Here is a 20,000-nt window from a genome sequence, read left to right as displayed (position 1 = left end):
GATTTGTTTATTTGTAGATAATTAAATTTACACTCAAATTATAGTTCGACAAGACTAGTCAAGATGTCTAAAAATAGTCTTCCTTCAGATTTGAATAAGAAACTATGGGAATCAAATTTGGTGAGGTTTGAGACAGCCAAGAATTCAAAAAAGTATGCAAAGATTGTTGACAGTCTTGATCAAATGAACAAAATGCCAACAAAACAGCATAACCTGAAGTGTTTGGCTGCAAATGTTAAAAGTAGACAGGAGAGAGTTGTGATAGTGGTCAAAGAAGTAAAAATCTTATCGAAAAAACTGAATTTTCCAATTCAAAAAGGCAAATCTACAGTGGAAAGAAAAATTGAGAATGTACTAAACAAGTATGAAAAAGACAGCAGAAAACCAGGAACGCAAGACTTTACCAACTTGTTCAACGTAACTGATGAAAATGGAGAATGGTTGTGCCAGGAAGATAAAGCCTTCTATAATCTTCAGATGTCAACAAATGGTAGAGCTGGCTACTGCACCACAATTGAAGCTACACAAGGAGTTCATCCTAGAAAACTAAAGTTGATTAAGCAAAAAGTCAGTCAAGATACTAAGGATGATTTAAGCAGTGAAGATGAAGAACATTTTAGCACTGAAGACAAAAAACAAGATTCTGACAGTGGTTCTCAAGATTCAGAGGCTCCAACAACATGTAAATGACAAAAAACTGATTATGCAATAAATTTGGTGACAAAAGCAAAACTGAGTTCAAGAAAGGCACACACAGTCTGCAAAACTCTTGCAAAAGATGGAATTTCTATTCCAACTCCAAGTCAAAGTGGTGTTTACAAAGCTACAATGAAAGGAGAAGAAAAATTAAAAGAACATTTTATTGAAACTCTAAAAAACGAAAACTGGAGCTTGCACTTTGACGGGAAGCACATAAAGAATACAGAGTACCAGGTTGTAGTTCTAAAAAATGAAAATAGAGAAGTTAAACTAGCAGTTCTTGCACTGATCAATGGAAAAGGTGAAACAATATTCAATGGAATAAAAACTGTGCTTGATGAATATAAGCTATGGCCTGCAATTAAGTTAATAATTTCTGATACAACCTCTGCAAATACAGGAAAATCTGTTGGGGCAGTCACACTACTACAGAAGCATTTTGTTAAGCTTGAATTAGATAAACCTCTTTATATTGGATGCCAGCATCATGTTCTTGATACATTACTAAAACATGTGATGAATGATTATTTTGAAGCAGCAACAACCTTGCCTAATCTCAATTATTGGTTCATTAGCAGAATAACAGAAGAGTACCAGCAACTGAAAGCATCTTTTGACAATTCTGGAGATGCTCTGAAGGAAGAAGAACAAATTTTTTGGAGAGATGATATGGCTTTCTTTCATCACTTGATCACTTGTTACAGACAGTTTAAGAAAACAGGATGCTTCCCTAAAGTAAATTTCAGAACTTTGCCAAATATAAGCAATGCAAGATGGAATAGCCGAGCAATCTATGCTTTGCTAGCTTATGTTTTACTTCCAGAATTTCGACAGTCAGCTGATCCTCAGTCATCATGTGACTTTATTAGTGGCACGTTGAGTGACATCTGGTTTTCTGGTCAGGTTTATAATTAGGATAACTACAATAATTTGGCAGTTGTTTGCAAAGATTACTCAAAGGAAATAAAGACTTTAAGGACTTTTTAATCGGTTGAGCCGACTCCAATCCCAACTCAAAGGTCAAACATTTGTGCTGAGCGTGCAATTAAAGTTCTGCAGGATTTACTTCCATTGTGCAAAAGCATTGAAAAAATTACAGAAAAAGGATGAGACTTAACTGAATGACAAGTAACATGAGAATGGATTTTAGTAGATGGCACAGAAGACGCTAGCTCTTTAGAGCAGTGCCTATTATAGTATTTGTAGAAAAGAGAAAGAGAAGCAACATTACGATGATGTGATAATGGTTGGAGGTTGGCTGCTAGAGCAGGTTCAACTATGTTTACAACGAGTTTTTGCACTTTGTCTAAAAGAGAAAGTGCATCATTAGAAGATCCGCCCCAGATATGGCAACAGTATTTCATACAAGGCCGGATTTGAGATTTATAGAGATAGAGAACAGAAACTGGAGTATGAAAGTGTCGAGCTCAATAAAGAAATGCAACCTTAGCAGATGCTAATTTTTCAACGGATTTGATATATGGTTTCCAAGAAAGATCAGAAGTAAGAATTAATCCTAAAAGATGAAGGGTAGATGACTCATCAAGTACATTACTGTTCATAAATATAGGAAGATCTAAATAATTGCAATAACGGTTGACTGAAATAAATTGGGTTTTATCTGAATTAAAGTTCACCAGTCACTGTGAGCCCCATGCTGTAGCAGAAGTGAGATCCTTTTCAAGCTCAAATCCCCCCTCCAAGCAATCAGAGAGTGTTGGCTTCTTATCATGACAAGAATAAATGGTAGTATCATCAGCGAACCATGCCACTTAAGATGTCAAAATATCTGGAAGATTACTAATGTAAATTAAAAAGAGTATAGGGCTAAGAATCGAAACTTGAGGAAACCCTGAAAATACAGAATATGAAGAAGAGTGCTGTCCATTGAGGACAACTTTTATACTACGATTGGAAAGAAAGGATTCAATAATCTTAAAGATGTTGCCAGATACACCGTAAAAAAAAAAGCTTATGGAGTAGATCAGCATGCCAAACTTTATCAAAAGTTTTAGAAATGTCAAGAGCGATGGCCTTAACCTCTCCACCTTTATCAAATGCACGATAAAACCTATCGGTTATTACTGTTAACAAATCAGCTGTAGAACAAGAAGATCAAAATCCATATCGATGATTAGAAAGAAAATTATTAGATTCAAGATAAAAGATTAAGTGTTTGTTAAATAAAGATTCAAAAACCTTGCTTATGATAGGAAGAAGACTAATGGGATAGTAGTTAGACAAATTGGATCACTCTCCAGAATTTTTGAAAATAGGGATAACTGATGTCGCTTTCCAGCAGGCTAGAAAACAAGACTATAAGCACTTGATGAATAGTTATACCGATAAGCACTTGATGAATAGTTTTGAAAGTATAGACGATAGCTTCGGAGAACACTTCTGCAAAACTATAACAGGTATGTTGTCTGGGCCACAAGCTGTAGAAGAGTCTAAGCAGGAAATCACTTTAGATACAGAAGCTAGAGTGATACAAATGTCAAGCAATGGATCAACCTGTTTGATGGCTATATCAGGTAGAACACAACTAGTGGCTTGGGTGTTAGACAAAAGCTTTTTACAATGGTTTCTAGCAGTAATAAATAGACGTCTATTTTCTGGAGAACTGTTTTGCTGATAGATATGGAAGTAAGAGTTTCAATTGGCAATTGTAGCAGCACAATGTGAGGAAAACCATGGAGAAGAGTGAGGCTTGACCTGGAATCGTTGAGAGGGAATAAAAGATTCCATGGCAGCCTGAATCCATGAAGTTATGTAAGAAGCACATTTGTCAACAAGAAGATGAAAGATTTCTACCCAAGGGCCACCGCAAGGAAAATAACTGAAAGAGTCCCATTAAGCTTTAAGGTAGTTGTAAGAGATACGATGATAGGGGGATTCAGACAATGAAGAAGAATAAAATAATAGTTTTAGAGAGATCAAACTGTGAACAGAAGCACCTAAGGGCAAATGTTCACAGTTTGATCTCTCTAAAACTTTTATTTTCTACAATTATTATCTAGAAACTGAGCACTGACTAGGATCAGAAAAAAGACATAAGTCGAGTAGAGAAAGTAAATGATTCGGGTTGTCTGGAAAGCGAGTTAGAAAGTTGACTACTTGAGTTAGGGATTGAGAAAGGCAAAAGTTGTGGGCTTTAATGCTAGCAGAGCCACTGACAATAGAGCCAAGCCATTCAGTATGATGAGCATTAAAGTCACCGACAACAACAATATTAGCTGATGGATAAAGTGCTAATTAGCTGATGGGTAAAGTGCTTGGTCAATATGATCAGAAATAACATCAAAAAGAGTGCAGTCTTGAGATAAAGGAGAGCAATATAGAACAAAGATAAAAGTGATAGAGTGAAGTGGTGCTAATCGAAAGCACATAAAAGAATAGTCTGTGGATTCAAACCTAGTTTCCCGACAAATGGGTGAATTGTTATGAAAGTGTATGCCAAGACCAAGCATGTGGCAAATATGAAAAACGAATATTAAAACAGATTATACATGTATTTTAAGTCAATCAGAATTCTTACTTCGAATTCTTGTGGATAAAATATGGAATATGTTACAATTGTAATAAAACTCAAGTTTTGATTGGATTAAAATAAGAAATGCTTAGCATTTAATATTTTTAAATAAAAACATAAATTTTTAAAAATACCCTTTAGATGAGTTTTTCTTCTGCTTACGTTTTCATAACTATAATTTACAATGCGATTAAACTCTATAAGCTTTAATTTTTTTTATTTCAAATAGCAGCAAAATTGCATTAAAAATATTTAAATAATAAAATAAATAAAGGTTTCGTAAAACATAATAGCATTATAATAATCACGCCAAAAAACTTGATTTGAAAAGTAAGAGAATAAAAACAAACCAGAAGTTATTAACTTATGAATTAATTAAAATTTTGAGCGAATTGAATTAAATTAAATACCCTATGTAATAAATCTGTTTGGTCTATATAAAAGAACATACAAACATTGTTTATTAAATATTGTAGTTATCGGTTGCTTATTAAATGTTATAAATAATGCTTCTCATGCGAATAAAGCACGTAAATAAAAAGTACCGGCAAATCGATGTTGGCATTAAAGTTGTCATATTGTAATAAATGTAACATTATTTTGGTTAACTATTTTTATTTTTATTTGGAAAAACGTAAAATACTAGGGCGAGGCATATTAGATATAAATTTGTGTTCTAAAAAAAAAAAAAGTCCTCTAAACGTAGACAAGCTTTTTAGACCAGAATGCCCAAAAATTTCTGGGTGCGTCACTGATTATACAAATACATTTTACAAACAGATAGCAATTTATATTTTGCTTTTCTCTTTAAAAAATAATAAAATATAGTAAAATCATATTTTTTAATGTCGACTTAAAACTGTTCTTTTTTGTATTGCCTTATTCAATTTTATTTCTGAAAATAACAACCACCCTAGAGAAACAAAATAAAAACAGTACACAAGTTATTTAAATTCTTTTATTTTTTAATTTTTTTCTATTTAAATTTATTTTAATTTCCTATTTTGCTTTCTTTGTTTGTGAAACTTAGTTTTTTTCACAAAGCTTAATATAATAAAACTTGCAATCAGCCATGACCAAGTTGCCTAAAATAAAATACTCATGCATGGATATACAAGACAAAAAGACCTGGGAAGGCTTGTAAGTCATTCTGGATTTCTTTGACCCAAAAATCTGAATTTACTATTGATAAAATTTTGGCATCATCAGCATATAACTTTGAAACATTTTTGATTGTGTTAGGAAAATCATTATGTAGACAACAAAAAGGAATGGTCCAATAACTAAACCCTATGGCACACCACTAAAAACATCAACCCAATTAGAGAAAATGTCACCCTAAATTTTTTGTTTAAATTCTGATTTTTTTTTATCACTCCTAATTTACTCCCAACAAAGCTGCAAGCAACAACTATCAAGTTAGGAATTACTCGAAAAAAAGAATAAAGTTATAAAGGAAATGGTTGAGAGAAGACTTAAAAAGTTGAAGGTTGTATGAGTCAGGAAAATATGAAGATACTCAGGTGATCTTAGTCCAAATTTTTATGGTAGTTCGCCCTACCTTCTATAATTTAAAAAAAAAAAAAAACTGTTTTTGAAAATTTATTGCCTGAGCTGAATAATAATTAGCAAAAGCTGGGCTAAGTTGAAAAAATTATTATTGACAAAAATATGTTGGATGACGCATATTGTCCTTAAACTAAAAGATGAATGTTTCAAAACATAAGTGTTTAAATTGTTAAGCACAACTTTTCTAGTTATCTACAACCTAAAAGACATTGATATTGTATTACATTGTTTTTTTCATACTTTAATTCAGAAGGTAGGGTAGAAAATCCGACATTTGATTATTACTTTCAACGATGAACACTGAAGTGTCGAGTTTAATACTTTGCGATTTTGTTTTGAAAGGCTTTTTGATGACCGCATAAACAGAAAAGTTTCTGTCGGGTGGAAGTTATTTGTAATAAACAAAATAAAGTGTGTGGTCATTTTATATATATATATATATATATATATATATATATATATATATATATATATATATATATATATATATATATATATATATATATATATATATATATATATATATATACATATACATATATACAGTAGTGTGCAAAAGTAACCGGACAAGAGCATAACTTGAGATAACTTTTGAATGAAAAGTCCAATTTCTTTCAAATTTTCACTGAAATGTCAAAAAATTGATTACAAATCTAAAAACAAATGAACTTTTACTAAATCTAAGCAATCTAAACTTGAAAGATTTTTTTTTTTAAACATTTTTAGATTTGAAAATGCTTTATTTTAAAGTAAATTACTTTAGTACTTCGTCGGGAAGCCCTTAGCATTGATTACTGATTGAGAGTGACAAGGCATTGAGTCCACCAGCTTCATAATCACAATAATTTTGATTTTTCCCCATTCTTGTTTCAGAGTATTCAATAAATCACGTTTACTTGTTGGTTTTCGACCTTAAATTTATCGATCAATGAGCTTACATAGACATTCAATAAAATTAAGGTCTATTCTATTAAGGTCTATTCTAAGGCTATTCGATTAATCAAATTTCTTTGGTTTTGAAAAAGTTTTTCACAAGGGTTGAAGTGTGCTTTGGGTCGACGTCCTACAAAGAAACTTTTTATTTGTATAAAGAATTGAAAAGCACGCTTAAGATTTGCTAATGAACATTTGAATTGGGCAAGAAAACAGTAAGTGAAAGTACTTTTTAGTAATGAATTTAAGTTTATGTTATTTGGATCTGATAATATTAGATAAGTCTATTAACACAAAGGCCATAAAAACGATCCTAAATACAAGCAACCAACAGTAAAACGTAGAGGTCGAAACATTATGAACTGGGCTAACTTGAATAGAGATTGTATCGGTCCTATCCATTTGATTGATGGCAAAATGGACAAAAATATGTACAAAGTACATATTTTTGTATACTTAAGAATGCTATGGCTTAAGGCTATGCTACCATATGTTAAAGACAAAATGCCTCAAGGAAGGATGTTTTAGCAGGACAATGACCCAAAGAACACTTCAACTCTTGTGAAAAACTTTTTAAAAACCAAAGAAATTTGATTAATCAAATAGCCTTAGCAATAATTTAATGATTAAATAAATAGCCTTTTTCTGTCTGGATACTTTTGCACGCGCAGATTTTAATTGAATGAACTTTTAAGATTAGATTGCTTAGATTTAGTAAAAATTCATTTGTTTTTAGATTTGTAATCAATTTTTTGACATTTCAGTGGAAATTTGAAAGAAATTGGACTTTTCATTCAAAAGTTATCTCAAGTTATGCTCTTGTCTGGTTACTTTTGCACTCAACTGCATATATATATATATATATATATATATATATATATATATATATATATATATATATATATATATATATATATATAATAGTCTTTCTATTTTCTTGTTCTTTAAGAACATTGAGCACTATTTATTTTTATATTTATTATTCTTTAAGAACATTGAGCGCTATTTTTGTAAGATACACAAACACAATTTACATCCAATTTAAAAAATCTAATGCAAATAATAAGTATTCAAGATTTTAATAATAAATAATGTGGTTTATTATAAATTCATTATATTATATACTTATTTATAACTTGTTATGAAAATAGTCATCTTTAAAATCTCAAAAAAATGTCTGAAATAGTTATCTTTAAATCTCAAGGCAACAAAATTACAAAAAACTTAATTTCAGAATAAGTGGTAAAAAAAGAAATACTATAGATAAGATCAAATATTTAGGCATCATATTAGATGAAAATCTCTTGTTTCACCAACAAGTAAAAGCAATATCACACTTTCAACGAGATAAGACGCGTTTTTATTGCTGCTAAAGTAAGTTTTTATATTTTGAAATAATTCGAAAATGGCAAAATCTTTAACAATTGTAAAAGAATTTTTGGAATGTCATGAAAGCAATTTACTAAAAACCTTTGGAGATAGATTTGATAAATTAGAAGAAAAGTTTTACAACGAAATTGAAAAATTAAAAAAGGAAAATGCTTTACTGAAGAGAGAAATCGCTGAAGTTACTAAAGCAATGAATTTTCAGAATGAATATTATGAACAAGTTGTTAAGGAATCAAATGACTTAAAAGTAAAACTCAATAATTATAGCAAAGACAACGTGAATCTAAAATGCACCGAAATTATTCAAGATAAATTAGCAGAATTAGAAGATAGGAGTAGGCGAAACAATCTTCGTTTTGATGGCTTTGACGAAAGAGAAGAAGAAACTTGGAAAGATAGCGAATCAAAGGTCAAAGAGTTCTTAAAGGAGAAACTCGGAATTAAAAACAACATTGCAATTGAAAGAGCACACAGGACTGGGAAGAAGCACGAATCTGGAAAAAGAAAAAGAACTATCGTGGTAAAGTTTCTTAACTATAAAGATAGAGAAATTGTATTAAATGAATATAAAAAAAGAAAACTATGGAACGAAAAAATATATATAAACGAAGACTATAGCAATTACACAATCGAAAAAAGACGACTTTTATTTACAAAAGGAAAAAAACTTCGAGCTGAGGGTAAGTTTGCTAAAGTTATTTATACCAAACTTGTAACGCGCGCCTCAGAAGTATAAGAAATTCTTTTAAATCTTATTTAGTATACACAAAATGATAACAACAAAAAATGTAAAATGAAGGACTATGAATCACTTATTTTCAACTCTGGAAACAAATATATTGGAACTGAAAAACACAGATCCAGATGTTAATTATTTTAATGACTTAAAAATAGATTGTTTTTATCATTATGCTAGTGACTTAAAAGAATTTCTTTCTAAAAATGGCGATGAAAACAAAAAAATCAGAGTCGTCCACATAAATATAAGAAGTATGAACAAAAATTTTGAATATCTTCGACATTTTATAGAAGAAACTAAAAACTATTTTGATATTATTTGTTTAACGGAAACTTGGTGTACACAAAATGAGCTTAATAATAACTCTAACTTCCATCTTCCTAGTTTTGAAACAATTTTATTAGAAAGACAACTGAATAAACGCGGCGGAGGAATTCTGATTTACGTAAAACAAAACATTGCGCACAACGTTAGAAATGATTTGTGCGTTTCTGATGGCAATAAGAAATCGTTACAATTGAAATTTTAAACAATAAAAGCGATAAGTTTAAAAGCAAAAGCATTCTACTAAGTTGTTGTTATAGACCACCTGGTGGTGCGTCAGAAAATTTAAGCTTATACTTAAAGCACAATATTTTTCATAAAGGTAACAAAGAAAAGAAAAAAACTTTGTAATTGGCGATTTAAATATGGATTGCTTGCGATATAGCGAAAACAAAAAAATAAAAAAATTTTATGATGAAATATTTGTATCAGGAGCAATACCGCTTATCAACCGGCCTACTCAAATAACAGAAAACTTAATCACCCTAATAGACAATATTTTAACAACAGATGTATATAACAGTAACATACAAAAAGGCATTATAAAATCAGATATATCAGATCACTTTCCCATTTTTCTAACAATCAACACAATTTTAACTCCTAACACTATTAAAAGCCAAACTATAAGAAAACGTATTTTTAACAAAAAAAATTTAGAAACATTTAAGTATCAATTATCAATGTTAAACTGGAAGCATATAAATTTTAATGAAGACATAAATGTAATCTATAATAAGTTCTTTAATACATTCTTCTCGGTGTACGATGCAAATTTTCCCGTTTTCGAAATAACCTTAAAACCAAAAACCTTAAAAAGTCCTTGGATTACCAAGGGTCTTAAAAAATCTTCAAAAATTAAACAAAATTTGTATATAAAATATATAAAAACAAAATCTCATGCTAATTTACGCATATATAAATACTACAAAACTCTATTTGAAAAAATTCGTAAAAACCTGAAAAAAAATTATTACTCTAATCTTATTACTAAATATAAAAATGACTCAAAACAAATCTGGAAAATATTAAAAGAAATAACGGGGAATCAGAAAACCTGTTCAAATTTTCTTCCGAAAATGATTAAAATAAACAACTTATGTGTATATGAACCAAATGAAATAGCGGAAGAATTTAATAAATACTTTACTGATGTCGGAAGTAGGCTGGCTGATAGGATTCCTTCTACAAATATTTCCTTTAATGATTTTTTGACAACTTCTAATAATTTACTTTCTCCCCATGACTTATTCCTAGATTTATCAATTGAAGAGTTTGAAAGAGCCTTCAAATCTCAAAAAAGACACAAAGCAATCGGTGCCGATGGAATAAACGGGAACATAATTATAGATTGCTTTGAAAGTTTGAAAAATATTCTATTTAAAGTTTTTAAAATATCTATACAACAAGGGGTTTTCCCTGACCTATTAAAAATTGCTAAAGTTATCCCGATTTATAAAGACGGTGAAAAATCAAACGTCAATAATTATCGCCCTATTTCTATCGTTCCTACGTTTTCAAAAATTTTAGAAAAAATCGTCTTTGAAAAGACATACAACTACCTGATTTCAAATAATTTACTATATAAAAATCAATTCGGCTTTAAAAAAAATGGTTCAACTGAACAAGCCATTATTCAGTTTACACGTGAAGTCTCAAATTCTTTTGCTAAATCACAATATCCACTCGGTGTTTTTGTCGATTTATCAAAGGCTTTTGATACAGTCAATCATGATATCCTACTTAAAAAACTTGAGTTCTATGGAATAACTGGTAAATTGATCAAATGGTATAAAAGCTACTTGTCAAATAGAAAGCAATTCGTCTACCACGGAGAAGATATGCTTCCTATTGATTTTCAAAATAAAACATTAATTGAAATAAAATGTGGTGTTCCACAGGGTTCTATACTTGGTCCACTTCTCTTTTTAGTATACATCAACGATCTAAATAAGGCCTCGAACCTTATGAGCATCATGTTTGCAGACGATACAAATTTATTTTTATCAAACAAAGACATTAACAAACTTTTTTTAAATATGAACGAAGAACTTATAAAAATTTCGACTTGGTTTAAATGCAACAAACTAACCTTAAATATTGACAAAACAAAGTGGATCCTTTTCCACTTCTCAACAAAAAAGCGTTTTTTGCCCAATGATTTATCAAAACTCTATATTGATGAAGTAGAAATAAAAAAAGATTCCGTTTTAAAATTCCTAGGTATTTATCTTGACGAAAATATGACATGGAAAACTCATATTGATTATATATCAACAAAAGTTGCAAAAAGTATTGGAATCCTCTATAAGGCCAGAAATTATTTAAATAAAAATAATTTAAAACAACTATACTACTCATTTATTCATAGCTATATAAACTATGCAAATATTGCCTGGGGAAGTACAGGTAAAAGTAAATTGCAATGTCTTTACCGCCATCAGAAACATGCATTGCGAATAATACATTTTTTAAATCGTTTTTCAAATACAAAACCTTTATTCAAAGATATGAATGTATTAAACGTTTTTGAACTTAATTTGTATAATACTTTATGTTTTACGTTTTGTTGTATGAACAACCCTTTATTACATGTTTTTAAAGATCTATTTACCTTTAAAGAAAAGAATAAATATAGTTTGCGAAATAAAAACTATTTAAAAGAACCCTTTTGTCAAACAAAGTTTAATCAATTTTGTATAGATTATCGAGCACCTTATCTCTGGAATGAAATTGTCCAGCCTAATTTTGATTCATCTATCTCTTTTTCTGTTTTTAAAAACAAATTAAAGAACATTATTTTTTCAACGGATAATATATTGAAATATTTTTTAGATATTATTTTAACGATTTATTATTTGAATTGTTGGATTGTTATTTTGTCTTAATCTACTTGTATTGTTTTATATTTATATTGTAATTTTTATATGGTTCTGGTGACAAGATCGTTATGATCTTCTTCCGGATTCCAAGTTTATATATTTATATATTACATGTAAATCACGACATGTAAATAATGTAAACTAAAAATTAAACTTAAAAAAAAAAAAAAAAATAAAAAAAATAAAAAAAAAAAATCATGCAAACTAAGTCAAGCTAATGGAATGCTGTAAATGTGTATGTGTGTATGTTTGTATATGTGTATATATGTGTATGTATATGCATGCATGCATGCATGTATGTATGTATGTATGTATGTATGTATGTATGTATGTATGTATGTATGTATGTATGTATGTATGTATGTATGTATGTATGTATGCAGCCCTCGGAATTAGGGTCGGCATTCGGCAATGCCGACCTAGAAGTGATTAAGGTCGGCAAAAAATTGCCGACCTCATTTCTATGTTTTATAGTAAGACCTTTGTATTTATAGTAAGTACCTTTGTATTTATAGTAAGTACCTTTGTATTTATAGTAAGTACCTTTGTATTTATAGTAAGACCTATGTTTTATAGTAAGACCTCATTTTTCCTAATTCCGAGGGTCGTGTATGTATGTATAAATGTATGTATGTATGCATGTATGTATGTATGTATATATGTATGTATGTATGTATGTATGTATGTATGTATGTATGTATGTATGTATGTATGTATGTATGTATGTATGTATGTATGTATGTGTGTATGTATGTATGTGTGTATGTATGTATGTATGTGTGTGTAGGTGTGTATGTATGTATATGTATATGTGTATATATATATACATATATATATATATATATATATATATATATATATATATATATATATATATATATATATATATATATATATATATATGTATATATGTGTATGTATACATATATATATATATATATATATATATATATATATATATATATATATATATATATATATATCAACTTTGTTGTGAGTCAGGCTATAAGATAGTCGATGTAGCAACACTCCGTGCATGATTTACAGTAAAAATAAAATAAAAATAAAAACATTTTATTAAAAAAAACCAAAAATAAAAACATTTTATTAAAAAAAATAAAAATAAATATATATGAATCTTTAAATGTAGGTACAGCTTATATGGTTTTATTATTAGCACTTCTCTAAATGACCACTTCTATGGCCTTATTGTTATTGTTTAAGTATTATTACTATCTCTATAATTGACATTATTATTTTTATTATTGTTACTGTTGTAAATTACTACTGTTATTGCTATAATTAAAATTATTATTGTTATTACTACTGTTTTATTACAATAATTATTACTGTTTTATTATTAATTTTATATTTATTATTAATTTACTATTTAGTTTATATACTTTTTCAAATTTATGGTTAATATTTGTAAGTCGTCATGTTTTTGTCTGTTACATAACTGTTTGTGACTGATCTTAGTTTTGTTTTAATTTTATTTTATAAAGTGAAATAAATGATTGATTGATTGAATTCATGATATATACTCAAAAAATTTAAGATTGCATAGTATACTTTGATTTTTACCTATTGAATCCTTATATTTGAATATTTTGAATTTAATATTGAATCCTTTACTTTGATTCCTTGATATATGCTACGGCATACATAGTACACATTGCAACATGCCGCAAACTATATTGTAACTTTTTTTTTACTTGCTTATCAAAGTCAATGGGTGCTTTTTTATATTTTATTTAAGTTTTTATAAGTCGTATTCATAAATACAAAGATAATGTTTGTCTAAAAGTTGCAATGATGCTTAAACCCCATTTTAAATTAAATTTTTTAAAGAAACGAATCATAATGTTTTCGGAAATTTCATATCATGATCACTACCGCTTTCATTTAGAGTATCATTTACAACAAAGCAAAAGTAGTTGACTTCTTAAAAGACTCTGATCGTGATGGTCAAATAAAAAAAAACTAATAACCGTGGACATATACAGCTTCTTTGGCCAAATGGGTACAAATGAAAATGCTTCACAGAAATGTGAAAACATTTATGGAGGGAAAAAAAAGTATAATAGCACAAATCCAAGAAAAAACTCAAGCTCTAAAAGGAAAATGAACCAAAATACAAAGACGAATAAAAAATATCTAAATAAAATTGTTATTTCATTCATTTATTGCAAATTTGAAAATTGATGTCAATTTTCAAATCAACTAATTTTCAAAATAGCTATTTTCTATTTTCTCTGTTTTTTCTTTGTTGCATTCAGCCCTGTCACTAGAAATTTACTTACAGATATGCACACCAGAATTGCCAGTAGCAAAATTTTATAATTTGATTATATTATATTTATATTATGTAAAGATGACTGCAAGTAGTCACAAACTATACACAGGCAGGCTGTGTCTTCGTGTAGTTACAGGTCTGGTTGCATTTAATATTTTGAATTTTCAATGCACCACATAATCATTTACCAAACTAAAATTTTGTGTGCATGTCCTTCATCTGTTAAAAGTGAAGCACAAAATTAGTAATTTCATTAAACTTCAAAGTACAAACTAATATATACTAAACATTGTTTATAATATAATTTTAAAGTTTAGACTTGATTATGCTGATAATAAGCCAAACTAATTTTATAATTAACACCGTGATTCAGTTACTAATTTGTAGTTATTAATTAGCTAGTCATTTTTCCATATAACATTAAACTTGTTCAAACAAGGTATAGCTACATCCTGAAATCCTATGACACTGCATAATTTAAAAAAAGCTTGATGATTTGTGGTGGAAGTGAAATACCTTGTGCGTTAAAGTATATTTTGCAATACGCAGTACATATTATAATTATGTCTTACCTATGTAAATGCAAAAGCTTCAGCAGCATCACTTCAGCCGAAGCTTCGACTTTGGCAAAATCTTAGCTTCGGTACATCCCTAACCACTACACCACAACCGCAATACATTAACAATATGCTTTTAGACTTTGTCTAAAAGCACATTGTAAATGTAATGCGATTTTACAAGTAAAAGTTATTTTCTGAGAGTAAGAGGGTTGTTATTCATCAATATAGGAATACCAACATTATTGCAATATTTTTTTGAGGCAAATAAATGAGTTTTGTTGTCTAACAAAAATTGCAGATTTTAAGTCCACAATTTAAATCCATAACCCACAGCAAGCCTTACGCTGTTACAGAAGAGAGATCAAATTAAAAATCAGCTACTTGTTCAAAGCAATCAAAAAGTGAAGATTTTTTGTCGAGACAAAAGTATAAAGTTGAGTTATTAACAAATAGAGCCACTTTAGATGTTAAATTTTCATGAAGATTGATATTGCAGATAAGAAACAATACAGGAGCAAAGAAAATCTTATATTAAAAGTCTCTAGAACCTAACATTTGATATAAGATTTAGTAAACTGATAATAACAGAGTTTAACATCAGACAGGACCTTTTTACATTGGCTTCTTGGAATAATAAAAGGACATTTGTTCTTAAGAGAGATGTTCTTGTAAAAAAGATGAAATAAATGATTAATAAAGCAACTGCTCAAGATGGTGAAAAAATATAGAGTAGAATGAGGTTTGACTTGAAGAGTAAGAAGAAAAGCTTCCAAACTTTTAGGAAGAAAAGCTTCCAAACTTTTAGTCCAGAAGGAGTAAAAACTTCTGAGATGCACTTTATGCATACATATTATGGATATAAATATATGTTTGCTATTTATTTAGATGGTGGCAAACAATATCCTATCATATTTATATAAACTTTAGTATTTATATGGTGTAGTATTTGTCGAAAGAGAAAATGATGATGATGGGCCCGGTCAAATATCAACCCTGGTCATTCATTTTTTATGTGTCATAGATCTTTCACTAGGGAAGTCTGATAAAAAATCACAACATGTTTGTTGCTGCTATACAAATTAAAAGCAAAGCAAAGGAGTTCAAAAATGTAACCGAAACTTCTATCATGGGTAAAATAGGTCTGCGAAGCTAAATATTTAGATGCAGTCATTTCATGGTGGTCGATTTTCGCTGAATGAGTGCAGCAACTGTTAATAAATTTGGACATACTTCAAAAGTGGCTGAAACATTCTGCATATACCAGCTATAAAGTTTTTTTAAAATTTCAAACACTTCATAAGCATTGTTAATTCATGTTTTGGACAAACATTAAATAATAGATTCCTGGACAAAAACCAACAGTTCAAGCAACATACCTTTGCTTTCAGTTATTCGTAAAGCAGATGGTATTTTTTACCATATTCCAGAAATCATTAAATATCATGACATCACAGCACTTTATTTGGATAACAGGCAAGATAACTGAATAATCCAAAAATCCAAAAAGAACACTTAAGAAGATACAAAAAATATATATAAAGGAATAAATACAAATTCAACAACAACAAAAATTTTATTTACATTATGGATCCAAGCTTTTGCAGTGCATTGTTGATTTCAACAGCAAACATTTGTGGAGTCATTAAAGAACTTTTTATACTATAAAAGAATAATAGAAAAAATATATTATAGAAGCACAACTAAAGTTTGTGTTGTTCATTTGAAAGCATATTTACTTTTGTACTTTTCTTTTTTGATAACATTCAATAAGTGGTTATGTTTGGGGTTCAGGTTTATCACTTTTTGCATTAATGAACTGTAAATTTCAGGAACTACTTTAAGCAGTCTTCTAGGAATTTACAGGTGGAAGATGCAAATAAGTGCTAAACCAACTTTTTTCGCAAACATTGCATGTTTCAACTTGTTTCTCCGCGCAGCAGCCTTGTTCGTCAAGGTTTGTGTTTTGGAGTTATAGAGTTGAGAGAGGGTTATAACCACTATTAAGTAGCCTCCTCATCTGTAGTGGCCTTCTCAGTCTTGAGGAGGTGAATAACCAAAAAAAAAAAATGCATGTTAATGCCTGTGTCTATAAATAAGTTAGATAAATTGAAATAAAGTTGCATATTCTTTGAAAAATAAACAAAAACTTCTTTTTTAACTTTTTATAACTGGATGGAAAAGGAAAAGAAAAAAAGGAAGGGAAAGAGAAAACACCTATTCTTTGAAGACAATGAATATACCACTGGTACATCTTGATATCTAGTAGAACATATTCACAACAGTGTTAAATAATAATATAAATATTCACAATACTAAAACATTTTTTAATATTGCAAAACAGAAATTTTTTTGGGCATTAAAGACTATCAAGACCAGAGGTAACAGAGCTGAATTTAAATTTTGCTTTGTTAACTTATTTAGGATAATAACAATTTTTATGTTTAATATTTAAAATAATTGAAAAAATAAAATTTATTAGTTAGTCCCCCCCCCCCCCCTATTAAGTCAATGTAGGATTCTTTCATATTGATAATTTGTCTTTAATATTATTTATACTTTATAAGCCTTAAATATACTTCATTGAGGAGCTTTTTTTAATAATATATTATGACCTAATACTGAAAAATATTTTAAGTAACATACAGAATTCCAAACTAAACAGTAGTTTAAATACATACATGTATAAAGCCATTATAGTTAAAGCGTATGATATTAATAATAACATAAATGCTGATGATAACAGTAATCTATAAAAATAATCATATTAATAAAAATAAAGTTAATAATAGTAATAATAATAACAATAATAATAATAATAATAGTAATAATAATAATAATAATAATAATAATAATGATAATAATAAAAATAATGCTAAAAATAGTAACAGCAATGATAAAATACAACTTAAAAAAATTAAAGAAAGAACTTAAAGAAATAACAAAAAGCAAGATCCATAAGAAACAATAACACTTAATAAACAACAAATGTATTTGAATAAACTTCATCTTTTTTTTGTCATCATGAAGAAATGTTAAATAAAAAACTGTCAAAACGTTATAAAATTATTCATATTTTGTTAATAGTATAAATAAAAGTAAAAGAACACAATTACTAAAATAGCCAGCAACTAAAAAAATATTTGCTACTTCATTTTATGTTCCTGTAAAATAAAATGAAATATAAAACAATTCAAAAAAATTAAGCATGTGAGAATAAATATTCTAGAATAAAATATAAACGTGGAAATTGAAAACTTTGCATGACTTTTAAACTTGTTTTATAACTAAAATTTTCCACATTAAAATATTTAATTTAAACATATTAAAATTAACACTAAAGTTTTTAAAAATAGCACAAAATTTTATTTTTTCAAATTTCTTTTTTATTGTTTTTATTTTGATTATTAGTTTTATAATACTATATATTTCATTATTTTTTCAAATTTAAATGTAGTGTAATCAATTTTTTTTTCCTAGTTGAATTTAATAAACTTAACAATAATTTTAATAATACTTAATAAATACCACTTTTAAAGAGCTAACTTAGAAATTTCATTTTTAACCGAGGAATAAAAAAAATGAATGTGGTTAGCAATTTATTTAAAGTAATAATAAAGATGCAAAAAAAAAAAAAACTTTACCTTTTCGTAATAACAAAAGTTAAACAAATGGTTTAAAATTTTTTTTAAATCGTACCTACTTTACGATTACAGGCACGGACTTCCATCATGAGTCTCGAAAGCAAAACAAGATATTTTTTATTTGCGCTTGCGCAATAAGTCCAGATGGAAGTGAAAACATGGCTACGTTTAACGCTAAATCTTTCGAAAAGAAGTTAAAAACATTAGATGCTAGTCAAACTGGAATACAAACATTATCTTTATGGATATTACATCACAAGCATCATGCAAAGATAATAACTTCAGTTTGGACTGAACTTATTAGTCAAGGTAGTAGTGAAATAAAATAAATTAATGTTAATTGTTGAGAAGTAAGAAAATTCTTATATTTTCACAATAAAATGTTGTTTACATAAATTTATTTGTCTAATTTTAAATTTATAAAAATATAAAGATCTTCTCTGTTAAGTATTTTAAAGTTATCCAAATTTTAAGTTGTGATACTTTTTGGACCCAAACTTATTTGATTTTCAACAAAATCTAAATCTTTTTTAATTTTTTTATTGCAATAAAAATTAATATCAAAAGAAAGCTTAGAGTGTATTGGAAAAATGTAGATTTATATGTAAAATAAACATATTTGTAAAAGCTAATTGTCACAAAGTTATGTTTTTTTAAAATGAAATGAAGAATAAGTATTTTACATCAACTGGAATTGAATAAATAACACAATTAGCAAAATTTTACGAATGTGACTGATGCTAAACAATACTTCAGATCTTTATTTTAGCAATAATACTTTATGTGTTTAAATATATCTGTAATTAAATATTATAAAAGACCTTTTTTATTTGTACTCGCCAACATGATATAGACTAAATTGTATCATTTAAACATTTAAGAAATAGTGTACAAAATATTTTTTTTAAAGTAATGAGTAACAAATAAATTACAGCATTTCAGAATAAAAGATTTTTGTCTCAAAAAAGTTTTCATCCACTTTACATAAGTCAAATAAAATTGTTATGCGAACTCAATGTATTATTGTTTTAATAAGTTGTATTGTTTTGATTATTTTCCTACCTATTTTTAGGACTATTTTAGGACTTAAGTAGTGTTTTAATAAAACTAATTTTTAAATGCGTAATTTTAGTATCTAAAAACCAAATTACCTCAAAAGTTTTTTCATGATTTTTTAAAAGCGTTTTGCAGATAAGTTTCTCATATATAATTATTCATTCTTTTATAGTTAAAATAACAATAAGCAAAAAAATGATGTAAATAGATGTGTGTAATGTACACAAGTAGGGTTTAGTTAGGCTTCAAAAACATTGTTCTTTGTTACAAAAGAAGTTTCCATTATGTGATTTAGCTTTCCATTATCTTATATAGTAGAAAATGTATAATTCTTTTTCATAAATAATGGTCTAATTTAGTTTTATTTGATTTATTTTAGT

At 28.0% G+C, this 20,000-nt stretch overlaps 2 protein-coding genes across 4 annotated transcripts in view; one reads left to right on the top strand and one right to left on the bottom strand.

Annotated features, from left to right (window-relative positions):
* Positions 1–18,676, bottom strand: part of LOC105850422 (uncharacterized) — a 31,727-nt gene extending 13,051 nt beyond the window's left edge. The window contains exons 1-2 of one of the 3 annotated variants that reach the window (XM_065816421.1): positions 18,565–18,676; positions 16,505–16,582 (exon numbers count right to left, since the gene is read on the bottom strand). The gene's annotated coding sequence lies outside the window, so the exon portion shown is untranslated. The remainder of the gene's footprint in view (positions 1–16,504; positions 16,583–18,564) is intronic. The other 2 variants (XM_065816423.1, XM_065816422.1) reach the window with 2 other exon arrangements.
* Positions 18,659–20,000, top strand: part of LOC100207289 (regulation of nuclear pre-mRNA domain-containing protein 2) — a 15,954-nt gene continuing 14,612 nt past the window's right edge. The window contains exons 1-2 of the mRNA XM_065816420.1: positions 18,659–18,873; position 20,000. The exon at position 20,000 is cut by the window's right edge and continues 129 nt beyond it. Of these exons, the coding sequence (XP_065672492.1) occupies positions 18,723–18,873; position 20,000 (152 nt within the window). The 5' untranslated portion in view covers positions 18,659–18,722. The remainder of the gene's footprint in view (positions 18,874–19,999) is intronic.

This window comes from Hydra vulgaris, chromosome 13, assembly GCF_038396675.1.
Source record: "Hydra vulgaris chromosome 13, alternate assembly HydraT2T_AEP".
Lineage (NCBI taxonomy): Eukaryota > Metazoa > Cnidaria > Hydrozoa > Anthoathecata > Hydridae > Hydra > Hydra vulgaris.
This window is presented reverse-complemented; position numbering and strand designations above follow the sequence as displayed.